Here is a 22,031-nt window from a genome sequence, read left to right on the forward strand (position 1 = left end):
CAAACTAGTCAGTAACACCTTTCACAATTTTCGGTCAAATTAATCTCCATGATGTCTATGGTGTGACAGTTTGTTGGGGCGACTGTAAAGACCAACTGAATCACAAAGCAGACCACATTTCACAGTTGCTTCTATTTATGTGCCTACTTATGATTCAATTCAGCTTCTACCCTACAGGTACATTTGATGGGATACTATTGTGTAGAAATGATGCATCTCAATCGAACTGTCTGTGGCGTCCTTCTGTAGACAACATTATCAAATCCTGTATTTGATTGTACACAATCTGGAAGTTACATTTCACATATGGGGCGCCACCAATCTGTAGCCTCTGTTGCCTTTCCTGTGCTTAATATTAACGCCTTTCTTCTTTTAAATAACAATAACATTAATCATATGTCTATATTTTTTGTATACTTTATTCTGAAATCTAGAAAGATTTCTTACAGGTCAAATAACATTTACCTAATCATTTAACTCTATTCAAGTTAGGAAGTTATACATACATGTAGCCTACCAGTTTAGTTAAATGTTTTGCACTAATATTTTCGCTGAATGAGACAGCAACATTTGCTGTGTTTTCTACTATACTCTTGAACTCATTCATAGTATCTACCAGCCTCAAAGAATCTTCAAGCGAAAAGTTTTAATATATGGAACATTGTGACTTCTGAAATTTTCCTGGCGTATTTCGTCTTCTAATAATTTCCGGGTATGCAGCCGGATCCCGTCGGCATTCTGCCACTATGTCGACGGGATCCGGCTGCATACCCGGAAATTATTAGAATATGGAACATTTATCATCCATGTTTGACACAGACGACGACTATGAAAATATGATACGATGCAGGCGAAAATACCCACAGCAGTGGTTCCCAAACTTTTTTGTAACGCAACCCACTATTCCTCTGGAAACATTTTCGCGCCCCAATATATACAGATGTTAACTCAACCACTACAACCACTATACAATAGTTAATAGTACTGTAAAAATATACATAATATGAAACTGAACATAGTACTGTACGAAAAAATGCTTTGCTGAATAGTAACTTTGAAAATGGTGAAGGGAACATAATGAAAGAAAAGAAGCAATATCTTGGCCTACACGAACTTTATTTCATTCGAATTAAATGGTGAACTTAATGAAATTTGTGGTGTTGTTGAGTCTTGGTGTTAATGAAACTTTCTATATCTGGATTAGAGCTTGTTAGCTTTTGTCATAAATCGTTTTCCCGCAAAGTTTGTTTTTATATTTGTTTTTTAAAGCAACCAAGCTAGAAAAAGCACATTCACATAAGTAAGTAGTTGTGAAACCCATCAGTTTCTTCAAAGCTATGTTTGCAAACACTGGATACTCTCCCTTTAATTTGATCCAAAACGGGATTAGGCTTAATTCTTGAAATAAAGTTTTGAAAGAAGAATCACTCGATAGTTCTATCAGGGAGTCCTCTGCAGATGCCATCAGTTTTTACTTTTTAAGATTTTCCTCTTCAAACGGATTTCTTATCCATAGCAGTTCATCATGAATTCTTTGAAAGTAATACCTACAACAAGAAATCAGTATTAAGCAACAATATTAAATAACCAAACACCTGTCAGTAGGATTAACGTGAAACTATGAGATTCTCTTGAGTTCGCTATGTGGGGACGGCCTAACTATCATTTTGAAAATGGAGGAGGTGGAAATTAATTGATACATTTCTATATTGGGAGAAAAACAATAACATGAAAATTATAAACATATTTAATAAGGAATCTTCAAATTTAAGTGCTAACTAGAAAAATTATTTCAGAACAAGTACCTGAAACTTCAAGCCAGTGCTTCAAGATGTTCCTTCATGGCAGCTGCTGTTTCCTTGTTAACTTCGATTCCGTATGTTTCTAAGAAAGCATTGAAGAATGGGAATGCATCAAAATAGCTCTCTTTCACTTTACTGGACTATCTTTCAAGTTTTTTTAATACTTGCTTCTATTTTATCTTGAACATAGAACTTGTGGACATCCTTCCCTTGCGTTGATAAATGGAGGCTATTAAGGGCACTGAATATGTCACTCAAATGTGACAGATGTATTATACAGTTTTCGTCATTTAACACGTCCAAGAAACTGCTCACAGATTTCGTATAATTTTTGTGCTCCAACAGGAAGATTCTCAGCTCACCTCGAAGTTCATACAATCTTGATAGCATTTTCCCTCTTGACAACCATCGTACTTCACATTGCAGGAGAAGCGTTTTGTGCTCACTGCCCATCTCATTGCACAGAATGGCAAACAATCTTGAATTTTTAGGTCTAGATTTCATAAAACCAATATTTTTCACTGAGTCATTAATGATTATCTTTAGGCTTTCAGACAGACTTTTATCTACAAGGGCCTCTCGGTGCAGGCTACAGTGAGTCCACTGAGTAGAATGGGCAACTGCCCTAACTTTGGCAATCATACCTGAATATAAGCCAGACCTAGCAATGGCACCATCAGTCATCATTGCAACATATTTTGTCCACTCCATTATATTTTCTATCATAAAGCCACCAAGACATTTAAAAATTTCCTCCCCTGTTGCTGTCATTCTCAAACATTTACAAAAGGGCATTTCTTCCTCTATACTCCCATCAAATTCAAATTTAACAAAAGCCAAAAGAATAGCCTCGCCAGCTATATGTGTGCTTTCATCAAGCTGAAGCGAAAAGTAGTCACTTTGCTTGAAAACTGTGATCATGGATTGTTTTACAAATTCTGACATTTCATCGATCCTTCTCTTCATTATTGTGTTTGATAGGACTATTTCATCAATTAGTCTTGTGTGCTTTTCCACTAAATAAAGAATCATATCTTATTCTGGCCGCTGGTAAAATAATATCCTCTCCTACGATGTGAGCTGCCCCCTTTTTGGCTATCAATAATGAAAATCGATATAAAGCTATTGTAGCTTGCTTATTTTGTTCCCCAGAAGTCGATATTGTTATCACACAGTTTGACTTTAAAAATTCTCGTTTTCTGTTTTGGAAAAAATCGATTGACTTACTTGCATATTCTGGATGTTTCTTCAATAAATGTAGTTTCAGTTTTGAGGGTGTCATATTCTCATTAGCAAGTACTTCAAAGCACACAACACACTGAGGAAGTGGCTCTTGAAATGTGCCAGCAAACACAAACCCAAATTTCAAATAGCCATCATTGTAATTTGCGAAAGCAATATTTTGCCTTCTTCTGGATGGAGTTCAGTTCACTAACTTCACTAACACAGTCACCTTTAGTTGTATTATGTGATGCACTGGTACTGGATGTGGAAGGCTCATTGTACTTACATGAAGTCTGTATTTTAAGGCACGATCCAGTTTTAATCTACACGTCCATAGTGAAATTAAATGATGCAAGCCACTTCAATAAACACGCATGCACGCACTATACCAAGAAACAAGCAAAGCATGCTCTCACAGTCATGAGTCACACTGTCCCAAGACCCCTAGTAGAAGGGAAGGTGGTGTTGCATTATTGCAATTACCGATGAGTCATGCGCCTGTGCTGTTCTCGTTTCGCCAGAGCACGTTATTAAGCCACAATAGTGGCTTGCTTAGAATGATTTTGTATATAATTTTTCAGATTATAAAACTTTCCTTTTGAAATAACATTTCATATTTTCATTCGGAAAGATATTTTACTTAGTTATTTTAAAAATTGTTTGGTGACCCACCTGAATAAGTCTCGCGGCCGACTAGCGAGTCGCGACCTGAAGTTTTTGAATCACTGACCCCAGAGATCTCTATACTGAGATCACTGAATGACCCAGAGTGCTCTTCAGTTGTTGCTAACTTCAAAAATGACTCAAATGGCTCTGAGCACTATGGGACTTAACTGCTGAGGTCATCAGTCCCCTAGAACTTAGAACTACTTGAACCAAACTAACCTAAGGACATCACACACATCCATGCCCGAGGAAGGATTCGAACCTGCGACCGTAGCGGTCACGCGGTTCCGGACTGAAGCGCCTAGAACCGCTCTGCCACTCGTGCTGGCATTGCCAACTTAACTCGACATGAACTCTGTTCTGGAAATGACTAACCGAGGAATAAAATAGCGACATACAACGCGTATTCCAAGTTAACAAGTCGTTAACCTGTTCCTTGGTTAGCTAGCTCTGGATGTATCCTGAGATTTTACCACTGGCCCTATGTTCAGTTCAGCAGAACAGGACGGAAGGTGACTAGGCGCCAAAACGTGGTGGTACACACTAGACTGAACGCCAACGCGTAACTTCGCTTAACCAATTACCGAACCGCGACAGAGAGGTTTCGAGATACCATTTGTGGTGTAAAACTAGGAATATAAAATCACATCAACTTTGTTTGCGCCGACCGTAGTGAGAGCACACGAAAGCGTTGTACACACATTTATAAAATAAATCGCAGTCTCACAGTTATTTGCAAGAACTATAGAAACCTTCTAAAGGGTCTTTCCTTCTCCTTTGTTGCCAGAACTCGGATGACGCTAAAGCCTGGTACGATCGTCTGCAAACAGATGGCGTGATGCGCTATTGGCAGTTATTAAAATAACGGGTGGTGTCAGATGAGCGGCAATAACAGTAACCACTACTTCTCAGTAACCGGCTATTTCTATCTGTTAATTTATTTTGTGCCACCTCTATTAGACAGTTGTTTAGAGTTTTGTTGGGAGTATGGGTTATTGCCAAACAGGATGTGAGGAATTGCGTCGACTGCTATGGGAGGCTGCTGTGACACTCTGTAAGAAGACCACCGATGTAATGAAATTACTAGTTTCCTTTGAGAATAACTTTAACTTTGAAAAAATTCATCACTTGTTGCCGCTCTTGTCAGATCTGCAAACTGTATCCACACTTGCCGCCTTGAGAGCCGCACGCTCGATATGTATCGGTCGGAGGCGACTTCGTTATATAAACTCGAAAATCGATTTACGAATTCCGGTTTTGGAAGCCCAATGTAAACTAGACGACACATTGGTTTGCGAACGTCCCCTTTTTGGTGTTTTGCGAACAGAAACCAGACTGTCACCGTGTTCTTTAATCAACAGCACTGACTCCGGTTTTTCTTCACAACTTTTTCGCCATGTACCAGTTTTAAACATTACCCCTTTTATCACCTCTTTTTATTGTTATATCTCCTCATTATGTTTTTTAACTTTATCTGTAGGCTGCAGAGCGATGTATTACGCTGCTGCCAGTCCGCACCCCTCTAGGGGAATCAAAATACAATAAAGAAAAAAATAAATTGATTTACGGAGTGTAGATATTGATGTAGAACTTAACGGATAACAGCACTCAAACAGCAGCATCCCCTCACCAATGTCAGTGTTTCAACTTCCTGCCTGAAGATAAATGACGCTTTGTTCCGTTCGGCGTGCGTGAAATTTTTGCACCTTTTATCGTGTGTATGTTGGCTGCTCTGGGGTTTAAGCACTGTTTTGTTTTGTACTACGAAGTTGTTGTTATAGTGGTAGTGGTAGAGAGTGTTGTGTGTTGTTTAATATAACAGTTATTAAAAATAACATTTAATGTTCTGCGAGCGATAGAAGAAGCAAAATGATGCGATCGAACTTGGTTAAAATTTTAAACAGTATGTGCATTTTTTTCTGTAACACCTTATCCAAGTGTAATTTGTATTTATCAAATGGGAAACCTAAATGAATATAACAGCTTTAATAGTTTCCTTTGTTTAACAGGCTCATTTTCAAAGATTTGCGCAGAACAGACAGCAGGCATGAAACATTTTCCTCCACCTCCAAAATACGATGGTAAGCAGGATATTAATTTTGTTTCTCTGTTGCTGTATGTGCCAGAGACATTTTAAAGTTGTTAGGAGAATGTCGTTCATCGTCAACCCCCAATTAAGTTTTTCTTTCGTAAATGTCATCCTATTTTGCTCGAACTGTTAAAGTGTGTGTGATTCACACAAACTATAGGTATAAAGTGCAAATCACTATTATTTGGTAAAAATTACTTTCGTGTGAGAAAGAGATTCTCTCTTGTTTTGTTAACAACGGATGTTGAGTTACTGTTTATTGTTTGACTATCAACTCCGAGTAACAGTCATTCGTTCCTCCTGTTCACAGGTTATAATTATGCTTTTACTTGTGGAAGCTTGTACCACAGTTTTAATGGTTTCATCTCATTTTTGTGTGTGGACATTGAGAGGAACCTTTAGCTTTTCGTTTTGATAAGGGACTGCTGTGAGCGAATTGGTAAATGTCATTTTGTGCGTTCATGAGAATTAGAAAGCTGTTACATGTTCTGTTATCGTATGAAGACTTTAAAAGCTCTTGCCACTGAATATGTATGGTGCCATGATGTATTTTCCACGAGAATCTGTTTGGGTCTCGGACAAATGAGAGAACAGTTGAGGGAGGCAAGAAATGTTATGTTTATTGTGTTACACTTTAAAGAAAGCAAGAAATGATGTGGGACTACACAGCTCAGTAATTATTCAATTCTTGCTTATTTGATGGCATATACACACTTTCATGTAAGGTAATCTTAATTTAAACTGTTACTTTGGAAACATAATGAGGGTTTAAAGGCTTGTCGATGGTGAGTCGTATTGGATTAAACAAGGATGAAACAGGAATGTTCCAAGCATTTCCTTTTCAAAGGTACCTGAGCAAGTTAGAGCTACAAGGGATAATCCGAATCTGATGCCTTGCTTTAGTACATGCATTTAAATGGAACAAGATATTATGCTTTAATAAAGTCATTCATTTCTCATTATTAATACCCAGACCGAAACTAACAGTGTGAAGGAAACTTCTTTCAGCTTTTAAATGAACATAATGTGAATGAATGAAGTAGAAGAAAAACATCTCAATTTCTGTGGCAACATGCGGATAAAATGAACATTGAACATGATTACTAAATTTCACAGTGCCACCTGTCACAGTAGTATTAACACACTCATTCTTCTGAAGTGTTAGTTCAGAGGCAGACCTATCAGTATTATGAACTTGAGGATTTCTTTCTATGGATGTAGGGTTAAATCTCATGCTTGAGAGAAGAAACATGCTTTGAACTAACAAAGAACATACAATGAAAAGCAATGGACAGACATAACTATCACAATGTACTCAACAGAATAGTGAACTGTGGTATTTATTTCTATTTAAATTAAATTGATTTAAAGCTGCATCCCATTCTGAGTAGTTTCTGTAAGTCACATTCAATAAAGAGCAGCCCTCTTTCGTTTGCCATGATGAAAATGTACATTCTCTAAGTTTAAGTGCAGTGCACTGTCACAGTGTCTGGTGCTTCCTACATGATTCTTTCTCTCTCTCTCTCCCTCTCTCTCTCTCTCTCTCTCTCTCTCTCTCTCTCTCTCTCTCTCTCTCTCTCTCTCTCTCTCTCTGCCACAACCACTGCACTGCTTACTGCTTAACACAATACCCAAATCAAAATACAGAAAAATTAACTGCATTCAAAACAAAAAACCTGAGCCATCAGGAAACAAAACTAAATAATTCCTCAACTTACCCTAACTGCCACCAAAACATGCCCCATCCCCCACAAACCAAATCATGAACATCCTCGCCCCTACCCGACCTACTCAGTTCACAACCCTCGGCCTATCCGTTTTCCCCACTGCCCTCAGAAAACAACGAATTGCACAAGAATCATAAGGGACAATCTTTTACCTGCAGTATTTGTCCAAGGATGACTGCAGGGTGGAAGAGCACCTTTTCCCAATCTCTACAACTGATTTAATAAGCCCCCAAAACCCCTCTATTGTATTGGAACATGCCTCAGTACTGTAATCTTTAAACTCAGCATTGTGATTGACAGCAGAATTATCATATCCCAGTTTGACAAACCCTTATATGATGAAAAACCATCAGAAACTACAGTAGTCCTCTCCTCAATGTATTCTTCAATCAAGCCCACTAAAACCCTTTTAGTTCTGTTCTGAAGCACCCTGAAAACATCATCTGAAACCCCTACCTGATATAACAGCTCCCCATAACCACAAAGCTGCATGAGGAACACCCCTCGTGTACTTTCCTTTTCCTGAACTATGACTTATTATTTCCAGCGCTACCCCCCCCCCCCCCCCCCCCCCCGCCTTCCCAAATTTTTCTCTGTATTTAACAAATTCAGATAACACTTCTCTACAATATGGATATCAATCTAAAACATATAAAGCACTCACTCCAGTCTCATGTGCACAGAAATAAATGAAAGAACAGTAATAATAAGTAATTAAAACAATCTCTTGGATGGCCAACCTAAATTTCTCAGACTGATCTCTCTATGTATGGATTGCCATACGTTATCACAGCAACACCATCACATATAAAGGTTCCTGGTCCAAACAGCAGGATCTTTGGCCAACTCCATATGTACCACAGTCAAGCTAAAAGCCTACAGAAACTTGGTTGTGTACATCATATCATCCTCCAAGGTAATCAGTGACAAATGACTAGTAAGCTTGTGCATCATTTCGGACCATAAGAAACACACGGCACTAATAGTATCTAACACGAAAGCATAACCCCTGCTATACAATATCAACGTAACTCCTTAGCAAAGCGGCACACACTGCTGTTGTCAGTAATAATTATTTCCTTTATGAGAGCATTGTTGATTGAAATGAGTAGTTGAATTGTGTCAAGTAACTATTAAGGCTGTTGAATGCTAATAATTATTACTGAGGAATTAAGGCAACTGCTACCTCGCATCTGAAAAACGTGCTCTTTGTCTGTGTAAGGTCACACATGACTAGTATTGCTTGGCTCTATTTGCTAATTGACTCTAGTATCTAAACATTTATTCTAATCATGAGGGCAATGTTATACCCAGCTTATGCACAATATTCCCTAAAGGTCTACCATTGCCGATGTGTACATTGCTGCCTCAAAATGTATCTGCCACCTGAATCAGCACAGGTTTACAGAACTTTAATTTCAGCTTCATTTCTTTCTCATGTGATCTACATAATAGAGGTTGGGTGGTACTACTCCATAAATACTTAAGCTTGTCTACATGACTTGTGGATTGTCAGTTCATAGAACAGTTTCCTTACAATTTCCCTGATATACTGGCACACTATGTATGCTCTGTATAGTGATTTGTGGAGTACAAAGGGAGAGAACTGGATATCAAACACCGTACCAACTGTTTTAATAATTAAGTTCCACATGCCACTACTATGGTGGGTTAGAATAAGTATTGCATATTGCTTTATTGTCATTATTAGACATGTCAGCTGTAGCTGTAAGAAAAAAAAAATAAAGAAGATAAACATAATTCCACGTGATAAATGCAAACAAACAAAATGAAGCCATACAAATGATTCTACTGAAAATATTACAGTTTCTTCTCACTGTCATCTTGCATATCACATTTTTTATGAACCCATTGACCTTCCTTATAAATGTAGACTCTTTTGAATGTTGTTAGGCATACTCGTTACCAGGTTGCCCAGATAAGTATAAGCCTGTTGGATATTGTCCCATTCATTCACAGCAGCCCCTTTTGATGCCCTATAAGGTTTCTGGTGGAGCAGGTCGAATGACAGTTGCTTGTTTTAGTATGGGCCGTGCATTCTTTGTGCAATTGATATCTGAAGTCATTCCATTTGACTGGTTGATATGTAAGCCATTCTGTTTGACTGATTCTTCACTCCACTAGAAGGTGCTCACAAGATTGTGACATTGGGGGTGTGCATTGTAGTCTATCAGTGTGATTCCTACTTGAGTATGTTCAGCAAATGGAGCCTCAATGCATGCAAGGGTGTCATTCTGATGTTTTACAGAAGTCATCATCCTATGTATTGGCACAAGAGGTGTCCTGCAACCATACATGATTCCACCCCAAAACATGCACCTTGATAAGGCTGACATAGTCTGTGATACATTTAGGATGTAAAAATTGTCCTCGTTGCCTCCCAACACAAATACCAGTATTAATGTGGGTCTCATCAGAAAAGAGTGTCGTCCCACTACTGCCAAGTCCAAAAACGTGGTTTCTTGCTCATGTGAGCCACGTTAGTGCAGGAGCCTTGAGAGGTCTCCTGGCATGTAATCCCTGCTCATGAAGCTTACTATGTATGCTTTCTGTTGACACCTGCACTCCTGTGACTACTTGCAACTACTGCCATAGACATATACTATTGTGTACTGCTGTTATACACAGATATTGGTCCTGCACGCCTGTTTTATTTCTCCTTGGCTACTTATTTGATGATCCTCAACTAATCCTGTTGCTAAAAACTTGTTCCAAATTCAAGACTCACAGTGACATTCGCTACAATGTCCAAATGCCTCATTCCATGCTTCATCAGAGTGACTTATATGGAGTTTCTGATTGTACGTTATTGTTGTCCAGACCATCCTGAATCAACACAGTATCAATATTACAATATTTACAGGTGGCATGGTGGCCATAGACTGCACATACTGCCCCCTCATGGGCTGTTTCCACTACAATTACATTACAAACAAATCATTGTATTGACATCATAATGAAGTTCTAGGTCACAACATTCAGAATTAAAGTTTCAGCAATATGCAACCTTTATTTTGATCGCTGTACAATAATGCATGTCTGAGAGCTGAAGTTTGAGGTGCCAATCCTGTTACATATTAGCCAGTCACATTACAGCACAGTAAAAATAAGTAATGCTTATAATTGTGCATGTTATTGAACATCTTCCACTACCTTGACATTCAGCTTGAAGGATACTCCCTGGGGTGAAGGGGGAGGGAGGCAGTTGAACTCTGTGACTGTTCCGTTATTGAGTATAATCTACACATTGCAATGTTTGATCCCTGAGATTACAGACCTGGAAAAGGCAATTAATGTTATAGTGTAATGCAGAGTAAGGTACATAATATTAGCAAGCTAAGTTTGAGATGCAAGTGTAGTGTCATGGTGTCATAGCGATATGGGAAACAGAGCTGCCCAAACGAACTGCTTGATAAAATCACATTTTACGTGCTTTTGGGTTTTTTATGTTTGGTCTATAGAAAGTACAAGATAAATAAAATGGAAAGCATACAGTGCGTAGCTTCTTCATGCTTCATATTTTCTTCAGAGGCCTTAGGTATCAAGGGCCATTTGCATATTGTGAAAATGGGAGTCTGTAAAGTGACCAGTAAATTGCTTATTTTGTGCCAGTTCTCTGAAGTAGCTCCATTAATGTTCTGATGGTTACCTCTGGTTCTTGTCCCAGGCTCGGACTGGTTTTCTCAGACACTTCTTTTTGTGATCACCTTTTTGTTTTGGATGAAAGATGCGGCCAGCTAAAAAGAACAATTCTGTTCTCTTTTGCATGCTATTGCTGAAGTGTTTATTGGAGCCTGATGTTACTGATTATTGATATAGTTGTCTTACTGAGGTGATTATATATTCTACATAGTTTATATATATTGTGCTGTACAAAGTCAACAAACTATTCTGTGAAGAATTCGAAGCCCAGCTCCACACTGTCCAGAAGCACGGCTACTGTGATGATTTGAGGATATTTTTGGAATCAGAATAGATTTCTTGCATGTTGTGTGCATGCATGGAACAATAGTTCACTGAGGAAAATAATAGTTCAATGGAAAATATTATGTTTTTCAAGTTGAGATTGACATGATGTTCAGTAGAGACATTGTTCATCCCAGAGCATCTCCTTCATGGTGACATATTTGGCTTGTTGCTCAGCCTTCTGAAATCAGCAGTGAATCTTTGCTATTGACCTGGGAAGTGCAGTTTCCTTTGCGCTGGAGTGTGAAAACAGATGATATGGGCACTACTTCATTATCCTTGGCAGGTATTGTAACATGCGAAAGGCTTGTTTTCCAAGCCTACCGAAGACTTCAGTTTCTTGATATCTGTCTGTTTACCGTGATGGATCGTAGTCAGGAGCAACAAATCATGTTGTCGTCTTCAGTGCAGTCATATTACCTTCCACTGCAATAGGAACAATGCAGTTACGGGTTGCCTGTTGGTTGTAAGGTACAGTTTGTTGATAAAATGGCTGGGCATGTTGCAGATGTCCGACAGTGAGTTGTGTACTGTCATTGGCTATTGGGGAGCAACAACTGAGGGTTAACGACAGCAGTACCAGGTTTTTTGGTTAATGTAGGCTACCATGTAATGCAGTGATGGCTCATGGCTGAGAAGTTAGGTGAAGAGACAGCAGGAAAGGAAAATATACCTATATTTACACAAGCTTGCCTTAATAATTGAACTTGTGCAACAAATCAATTCTTTGGTCCTTTAAGGCTGCAAAATTGTTGATGATATCTTCCTAGAATGGCTGTGTTTTTATTAACTGTGCTAGAAGTTTTTTCTGAATTGAAATATTCTCTAAGAAGAAAGTCTCTTTTCCGCAGTTGCATTTACTCAGGTATGTTTTTATGCTTCAGGCAAGAAAAGCTTCATTTCACAGTTGCTGTAGAGAAGAGATGGACAGAATAAAGGAGAACAGTATAAGTATCTGAAAAGTGTCCTATTCTCATTAAGCATTTCTAATGTCTTTCCAATGGATATATTCCTGCACGTCTCATGGGGAAACAGAATAGGGAGTTTTGCTTCTTGAGTGTTGTATCTTGGAGAATACAACCCCAAAGAAATTTTGCATGTTTTCAAGTGCACAAGAAGGAAAACATGCACGTTTCTTCAGACATTGTGGTATTGGCAAAGCAAACAAAACCTCTCATTCATTCCCATCAAAATGTGACCCAAAGTTTTGGAATAAAAGGCTTGATAGAATGTGAAAAGGGTGTTTGTAATAAGATACACCCTGGATTATATGCAGAATTCATATTTGAAACATACACCACTAAATGCACTTCAGATGGAAGCATGCTCCATGCATGCAACCTTCACTGCTTTATAGCCTGCTGTTTTGAACTGAGTAGCTGACAATAAAAGCTCCATATCTACTTCACTGCATGCCCCTTTCACAGGCAAACTCGAGCATGTAGCAGCCATATAGCTATGCTTGGCCTGTGGCTGCACCAATGAGCTTGAGCTGTGGGAAAGGGGAAAGCCATTTTGCCTGGGTAAAATCATGCGCTTGCTGTTACAAGACAGTTCTGTGGAGTACCAAACAAAACAGGGAAATACATTTGGAGTAAAAACCAGCATATGTGGTAAGATAAATAAACTTTTATAAAAATATTGGTGAAGTGCTACTTCACCTACTACTCTTAAAACCTCTGATGTAATGCATTGAGCTTTATGTTCTGTTATGAAGGTGTTTGTCAGTTTCTGAACTAGTGACAGTGGTAGAGGCCCATGTTATAACATTATTAATGTGACTGCTACGTAAAAGTTTTCTTTTGGTATGTGTTATTATTATTATAATTATTGTTATTGTTATTATACAGTGATATGCAAAATAAGAGTTCCCTTGTTAACAATAACTTTTCTTCCTGTAGCTTATAGAAATAGAGCTCTTACCAGAGCCATCCCACCTGGTAAGACAATATATTGTTACCCCTGATTTGCAAGGTTGTCAGTTATATTTGTAACAGAAGTAGCTTCTCCTTGATCTCATACCAAAACGTTATCACTTAAACTGTGGGAAGTTGACTGCGTATTGCGTAATCAGTAAAAGTTACATGTGCCAGTGTTAATATGATCAGCTAGTTGAAAGATAATGTTAAGCCCAGTGGCCCTCGTCATCATTCGTAATGTTTTTTTTTTTTTTTATCTTACTCTCAGCAAGGATATTGCCACAGTTTTGTGAAATTTAATTTTTGTATCTTTTCAGGTTTTGTAGTTAGGCTAGATGTTGTTATTTTTCACATATTACTTTAAATTTGTGCAGCTTTTCATCAATATGATCATCATAATCATAACTTATCTCACAGCCCAGATGTTTAAAACACCCAGTGGCACTGTTAGTGCTATTTTACAGTAGTAGACTATATGCCCCTACTTCCCCTCCCCCCCCTCCCCCCCCCACCTCCCCTATCTTTCTCCCCTAATGTCTATATACACACATCAAAGTTATATACATTCAATAGATGCACATAAGAGACAATACTCATGGTATAATTATGTAGGTCAAGTGCTAGTGTACACAAAGAAATAAAACATTTCAAATTAGGAAACTGAACCTCGTACTCAGGATCTCCCAGCTTACAGTGCCAAAATACTTGACCTGTATGACCTTTTATTTTTATATAAGGAAAAAATCTTAATTTTCTGTGTTGTACTTTTTCAACAACATTGAGCAGTATCAGTTTTTATTTTTTTCCAGACATCGAGTTTCCTGAAAGAGCAAGGTTGCGGTTCATGGATAAAGTTCCTCAGTATCCACCAAGTGTTCGACCGCCAAAAATGATGAAACGGCTGCTTCTTATGCGGGGTCCAGAACTTGTGCATAATGAACTTCTTCATAGACAGTATGGGATTATAGTAAGTCTCTTAAAGTTCATAAGTTGAAATTTGAAACTACTTTCTGACTTTTATTACTTGTGGAAGCCCTGTTTCAGTGCTTCATTTTGTGGCTAGGCTACAGGAGGTGGCCGTCTGAAATGGGGTCACTTTGAAATGATACGTCTAGGAATTCTGCGGAAGATGGATGATTCAAGAATGTTTGCCATATGGAGGATTGATGCGCCATGGCAGTCTGTTACGAAAAAGGTATGCTTCCCATTTTTTGCACATTTTTAGGCTTCTTCCCATTTTTTTGCACATTTTTAGGCTTATCATTTGGATTTTGCATAACCATTTTAATCCATTGCAGGGTCAAGGACAACGAATGGGAGGTGGGAAAGGTCCAATAGATCATTACGTGACACCTGTGAAAGCAGGACGTGTGATTGTTGAAGTTGGAGGAAAGTGTGAATTTGCGGAAGTAAGTTAGCCATTTTTTATGTACACAAATATCAGCAGAATTAATTACTGTACTGTGTTTAATGCAATAAGGTACATACTTGATAGCTTCTACTAAAGTATTAGCAGTTGTGATGGTGTCTGAACTGCCAAGAAGTGTAGCAGTTGTAATGGTGTCAAACTGTGAAGAAGCAGAGGCTGAGTCAGAAGCTTTGAGAATAGCAATTGTGTCACCTCATATGTTACACAGAGAATAATTGTGTGTGCCTCACAGTTATCTGCGGGGAAAAGAAACTAAAAACTGGTGCATTCACAAAATGTATTTGGATGAAAGAAAAGTGTTTGTTTCAGCCCATGTACGTATGAAATGGCAGTATGAGGAAAGTTTAAAAATTAAGTTACAAGTTATTGTGGGAGGCCAGGTAATTTTATTGAATGCTGTACTACACTTCCAAATGATGCAAATGCAACACTATCAACAAAGTCATTAAGTTTCTGTAAGTTGCTAAAACATTATACCAATTGCCATTCCTTGATGATAGAAATTCACTCCTTGATCACAGACTCATTTGAGAACGTCACCCGACTTCATTTTTATTTTATTTTATTATTATTTTTTTTCAGTTGGAAGTATAGTAATTTCTTCCAAAAGAAATGGATTCAACTACATTTCGATCTCCAAAATCCAATAAGTAGTTTTGAGGAAATAGCAATATGTAGAACCTGGTATTTCTTTTTAGTATCAAACCAATTTCTGTCTTGCGTGAAAGTTTGAAACTTTGTGCACAAATAAGAAAATACGTCATTTTGGATGAATCATGGATTTTAATTATGTATGAGGCTGACTGCAAAACATGTCTGTGATAGTATTTAGGAGTAACAATTTTAGCTCATGCTATTAATATACCGGATTTCCCATAATATGTTTACATTGGTCCTGCTGATGGCATGGCGCACCAGTGAGAACACTAAATTTGAATACTGAGATTACCAGTAAGTGTTCTCATATATTATTTATTGATTAACAGTTATTTCATTCTCAGTAGCCCACATAACTTGTTAACTGATAGCTGTGCCAGCCCTTCAATAGGAAACCAGAGGAGATGCACACTCCTACTACATACTGACATAGCCATAGCCTAGGAAGTTCTTTGGGCTATTTGGAACGAAGTAATTGTTAACAGCTGCTGCGCCAATAAAAATATATGTGAGCAAGAAATGTTAACATCAGTTTTTGACAATGAAATTCTCCAAACAGCCATGCAATTGAGAAGTTATTTTATTTTCATGACCAGTTTCGGCAATTCATTATGCTGTCTTCACCTCGCGTATGCAACTCTCAAAAAATAATCGATATTGGCATAATGGGGCCATTTGTTTCTGGATGCCGTGAATTCTCACATGCTTCCTTTGAAAACTTGACTGCAACTCCAATAATAGTTGCTCTCAAGTCTTCAAAGGAGGCACTGCACGACTGTTTGATGAATTTCATGTTAAATATTTGACCAGCGACTGTCCCATGTCCACAATGGATCAACATAATTAACATCATTAGTCCCACATAATAGTTCCCTAATACATTCAGTGTATTTGCTACTGACTATCCTTCAAGTGTCCTCATATGGGAATTCTATAAATTATGAAATGTGTTTTACTATATATTAGTTCCAAATCACTTTGGAGACAAATTCTGTAAACTTTAAATGTACGCCACAGCTTCTACCTGTTGAGAAAGGATAGGATTGTGGCTTGAATTGAAGCACACATGTTCCAATGACAGGAATTTTGCTCATTATTTCGCTCTGACTTGGTCCTGTTAATTTATTAGAACAGGAAATAGTTGTAAATTATTAAAGGAATTGCTGCTCTGTTTGTTACTAATGTCTATTGGAATAGGCAAGTCTGCTTCCAATACATAATTTATAATGATTGGATCACAGATATGTGGCACTTGTCAATAAATTTTAGAGAATATTGCTTAAGTCTACATTCAGTGTATTTCTTTTTTTCCTCTCCAGAGATTCTCATAGCATCTCTGCTACGTATGGTGTGGACTACTACTATTCTATCATCCACTGTCTTCTGTTCTTGTGTTTCATTCCTACAGATTTGCATCTCTCTAACTAATTATCTAGGATGCGGCTCCCAGAATTTTACATTTGTGCATTATCGTTTAAGTTTTCCAGGGATATATCAAATACCCTTTACATCAGCCTCATGGAAAATTTAAAACAACAGGTAGAGTGGGGGTGGGGAATAAAAAACACACTGTCTGTGCTAGCATATGTCACAAAGTGGTTTTCCCAATGTCAGCTATTGAAAATGATCAACATATACGTAACTCTGCATCTATAAATGCTAACACAGTAAGTTGTCCTTTACTGGAAATTGCATATGGAGGACTATGTTGGATGAACTGTTGAAGTAAATCCTGCAGTTTGTGCTTCCTATTTGATTGCTTGTTTGAGAAGAAGCCCCCTTACCTCTTCTGAGGCTGTCGTGTTGTCTCCATTGGAATTCTTCTCCGTTAGATTGCGCTTTCTAGTTGCAATTTGTAACAGTGAAATTTAGTGTGGCGGTTGGTATTACTACTATTGTTTCTGCAATAATGTCCAAAGTCATTACTTTAAGAAGAGGAATGCCATCTTATTTATTTATCAAAGTGAAATGACTCACATCTGGTGATGTAACAAAATCAGTCCTGTGTGAGAGCCAAATGAAGTTCATAAACTAGTGTTAGGATCACAGTTATAATCATACAGCATTATTTCTAGCACTGCGAGTAATGAACGTTATTTCATTATCCTTTCGCCCTAGTCTTGTAAGGTTAAATTAACATTTCATGAAACAAAATAATCTTTTATATTACTTATATGGAAATAACTTGCCCATTCTGTCAAAAGTGAGTCGTTCATATCACCAGGTATGACTGATAACTGACTTGGACGTTCGTGTCATAGTGGCCAACCGATGACTGATCCAAGACTAAGAGTAATCTAATTTTTAATAAATGAAACTGTAATTATAAAGCATTAACATAGGCGAAGACTTCAGGATTGTTGAATTGATTTTTAATAAGTCAAACTTCAAAGCAGCTCATTGTAAGAGCTATACCACACTGTGGGTTCATTTGTCATGACCATCTGGAGTGAGTAACCTGTGTCTCTATCAGCGTACTTGGTGACAGCAGTGAATCGGCAAATACAATTCTATACATATAAAATATATGTACAGAGTGAACATTAATAAAACTGACAAACTGCAGGCATGGATTCCTGACTGGAAATGGAGGGGAAAAGATCCTATTAACATTTGTCCAAAAATGGACAGTAAGCATGCAATGACAATGAATTGTTCCAAAACACAGTACAGAACTGAATCACATCCACATCACAACAGATGTTTGGTGTGGCCTCCATGGGATTGCAGCTAATAGGAGTAATAGTGGTTGTCATGCAGGATACACGTAATCGTACTTTGGGTCACACCATGTATACCATGCTGAGGGGCCACTTGCCTGAGCTTGTGCTAGGGTTTGTCTGAATATCCTGTAGAACCTGGTTCTCCAAATCTGTTGTACACACTGTCCTCTGCATCCCTGCATGTTCGTCTGTCTGAAAGGATCCATGGTTGTGCACACACTAAAAAAGGGCTTGAAATGTTATATGACGTGGTTGGTGTCTGTCTGTAAGGGTACTTGTTTTGGTATAGCCTTGCTGACTCTCAATCACCTCCATCTGCTTGGCTGTACGCAGGCACAATCTTGGCTTGTTCCTGACATGAATACTGGACCATTTTCTTGCTTGCAGTATGCTGTCAGTCACACAGCCTGAGACACACAAGAGACAGGTGTCAAGTGGTCAGAGAACTGTCATTCATCAGTGTCATCTACTGTGGTAATAATGCATTTCGGACACATATTTGTAGGACCTTTTTTCCTTTATTTGTAGTCAGGAATCTGTCCCTGCAGTTTGTCGGTTTTGTTAATGTTAACCCCCCCCCCCCCCCACACACACACACACACTCTGCAATGTGGCATAAATGCCAAAGACTGCTGACACATTTGAAACATTGGATATTCTTGTCAGTAAAGGCATTAGTATCTACACCTGCTGAGGTTGGGAAAAACAGAAAGAAAAACTATTTTGTTTGTTATGTGTGCTGCTCTCGAGACCATACTACAGTGAGAGATCTTGATCTGCACAGTTTTATGAATGTGCAGGACTTTTTTAATGCGCGGCATATGGAACTGTATCTTTGCACATGCTGAATTTTAATTGATTTTTATGCATAATCAGTAAATCATATAGTATCTGCTTAATGAGTTCGACATTTTAATTGTGAAACATTGGGGGGAAGTGACGTAATATGAGTACAAGTGGTCTCTTTATTCAAGACCACCTTGAGTATGTTAGGTCAGCCTGTTCTCAATAGGTTGAAAAATTTACCTCAAGGCAGAGGAATCTCATTGAAGATCAGTGGCAAGAGAGAGTAGAAGGCAAAGAGAACCCACCATGTTACAGAGCCTTAAGAATCTCTCAAGTTTTGTTACCAGGAATAAATAGTCAGAAGAAAAAAAGGGAATCTGAGCCCAGGGTCTGGTAGTGGAAGGAACTATGTGAGACTTCTCAGATCTTCAGCGAAATGCTAGGTGAAAAAAAGTGAGATAGGAAATTGAAATTGCAATATGGGATAAGAGAACACTACTGAAAACTGAAAAAATTCTAAAAAAAAAAATCAGGAAAGAGGCTGATTAGATATGTTTGATGTACCAGAAACTAGACAGAAAAATAATATAAAAAAGGGAACACATCCTAAAGTTCTCCAAAATTGTATTTATTCAGTCACAAACTGGTTTTTGGCTTCTTAGGCTGTCTTCAGGTGACAGCTGTATGTCTCAAACACACATAAAACGACGTGTAACTTACAAAGATATTATTTCCACAGAAGATGCAAAAAAGATATTTTTTGTCATACAGAAATAATTACGTTCAGTATAAAAGGAAACAAAGTTTTTTCTTTGTAGAGATACATTTAACAGCTGATGGAAAATAATTTGGACTTTGAAATTTTACTCTATGATTTGTAACAAATATAATTTGAAGGAGAGGGAAAAAAGAAATTGAGTTTGATCATTTGATACTAAATTGGCATTCTGTCTTATGTTTGTTGATTTCCAGTACATCCAGCATGGTCATCTTTCCATTTTTTGTTACAGAATGTAATACTTCACATTCAGCATCATATTAGTGGTTGTCTGTTATTAGATTGTAGGCAAAGGTTGAATCTTTCTTAATCTCCAGCTTCTCTTGCGTTCAGATAACCTAATTGCCATAGATCTGCCTGAGTGACCAATATATACTTTCCCACAGTTGTGCATATGATTTTATGTAAACCACTCTGTGCCAAGAGCTGCATGTCTTTATTACAGAATAAAAATTATGGTGCACTGTTGATATTATAAAATCCATGTCTGTAGTTGCCAGACTTCAACTTTCTGCTGAGGTTATCTGATATTTGCCCATATGCGGGGTGATGCGTCTGTTTCCATAACTACTGACTGGTTCCTATTGGCCTACATACAGAATGGTATAATATTAAATATACTAATATTGCTTTAATTTATGGCTACAGCTCTGCTTTGATTGGTAATATACTAAAAATGTGTAAAAGTACACCATTTCTGTATGCTGGCCAACAGGAACCATTCAGTAGTTGCAAAATCTGATTATCATCCCAGTTACTGGCAAGATTTCAGATAACCCCTTTAAAAAGTAGAAGTCTCACAACTACAGAAGTACATTTTATAATACCAACAGTATATCAAAATTTTTATTGAGTAGTAAAGCCAAATTGCAAACCTTGGTACAAAGTGGTGCATATAAAATCACTTGCAAGCACTGTGGGAAAGTATCTATTGGTCAGTTAGGCAGAGCTGCTGCAATTAGGTTACCTGAATGTGAGAGAAGCCGGAGATTAAGAAAGAAAGAAAGAAAGACTTAACTTTCACCAAATGGCTAATAACAAAAAACCAGTCATTTTATGTAGTATGCAGTATTACATTCTGTAAAGAAAAGCTGAAAATGAACCTACTGGAAGTTAACAAATGTATGACACAGAATGTCATTTAGTATTAAATAATCAAACTTTATTTCCTTTTTCCCTCTTTTAATTTTAGTTTAGTTACAAATAATAGACCGAAATAGTAAATTCTTAATTTTTTTCATCAGTTGGTAAATGTACTTGCACAAAAAACTTTTCCTTTTTTAATTAATGTAATTATTTATGAGTGATATATCTTCTGTGTAAATAATATTTGTGTAAGTCAAATATCATTTTATTACTGTTTGTGACATTCAGTTGTCTCGTAAAGATGCCCTAAGAAACCAAAAGCCGGTTCATGAGTGAATAAATGTTACTTATCAGAACATTAGGAAGTAATTCTTTTTCATATTATTATCATGTTCTGCCAAGCGCTGATGGAAAATTCAAGTCATTAAATAGAAAAAAAGTGGGAGATATCATGTCAGATGACTTCAGAAATATTTCCTTGTGGGAAAGGAAAATCAGACTGTTGCTGCATATGTGTTTTGTATATTGTGGCACTGTGGCTCTGTAGTGAAGTGACAGACTACAAATCCAAAGGGCTTGGGTTTGATCTGTGATCAGTTGTAAGGTTTTTATCAGTCACTTATCAGTTCAGTCTCCTCTGGCAATGTTAATGTCAAAAAGGTTGATTGCTTTGTGGTTCTGATTCCACATTAAAATGACTAAGTCACTTCAAAGATCAGGGAAAGTCAAGGGCATAGCACTCCAATAGGACAATGCCTAGGAAAACACTGTGGTGTTCAACCCGATCTTCAGCTTTTGTGTCAGCTTTACATTATGTTCTTTCTTGTAAGAAGATGAAGCCTCATCCATGAATTGCTGCCTGTATGATGCTACCAGTGTTCATGGTCAGCATATGCTTAGTTTTTTCCAGAAGTACAGTTACTGGTGAGCCACATTTTGAGAAGAGTACGTGGATGCAAGGAAATTGACTGCAAAAATTTTATTGATTTTGATGTGAATTATTTTCCTTTGAACCATTATGCAATAATGATACTGTTTTGAGGAGTTTTAGTGGATAAAGTTTGTCAGTGCTTTCCATGCAGTGCATATTGTTATATGAAGATATTTCTGATGATGAAGACATGTATCTTGAAAACACACAAAAGAAAGTGTCTTTGT

General features: G+C 37.6%; 1 protein-coding gene across 1 annotated transcript in view; it reads left to right on the forward strand.

The window, feature by feature from the left end:
- The first annotated feature begins 5,434 nt into the window (after positions 1 to 5,434).
- LOC124613058 (39S ribosomal protein L16, mitochondrial) overlaps positions 5,435 to 22,031 on the forward strand; it is a 31,008-nt gene continuing 14,411 nt past the window's right edge. The window contains exons 1-5 of the mRNA XM_047141644.1: positions 5,435 to 5,595; positions 5,702 to 5,773; positions 14,224 to 14,381; positions 14,478 to 14,609; positions 14,713 to 14,823. Coding sequence (XP_046997600.1) covers positions 5,562 to 5,595; positions 5,702 to 5,773; positions 14,224 to 14,381; positions 14,478 to 14,609; positions 14,713 to 14,823 — 507 coding nt within the window. The 5' untranslated portion in view covers positions 5,435 to 5,561. The remainder of the gene's footprint in view (positions 5,596 to 5,701; positions 5,774 to 14,223; positions 14,382 to 14,477; positions 14,610 to 14,712; positions 14,824 to 22,031) is intronic.

Source organism: Schistocerca americana, chromosome 1, assembly GCF_021461395.2.
Source record: "Schistocerca americana isolate TAMUIC-IGC-003095 chromosome 1, iqSchAmer2.1, whole genome shotgun sequence".
Lineage (NCBI taxonomy): Eukaryota > Metazoa > Arthropoda > Insecta > Orthoptera > Acrididae > Schistocerca > Schistocerca americana.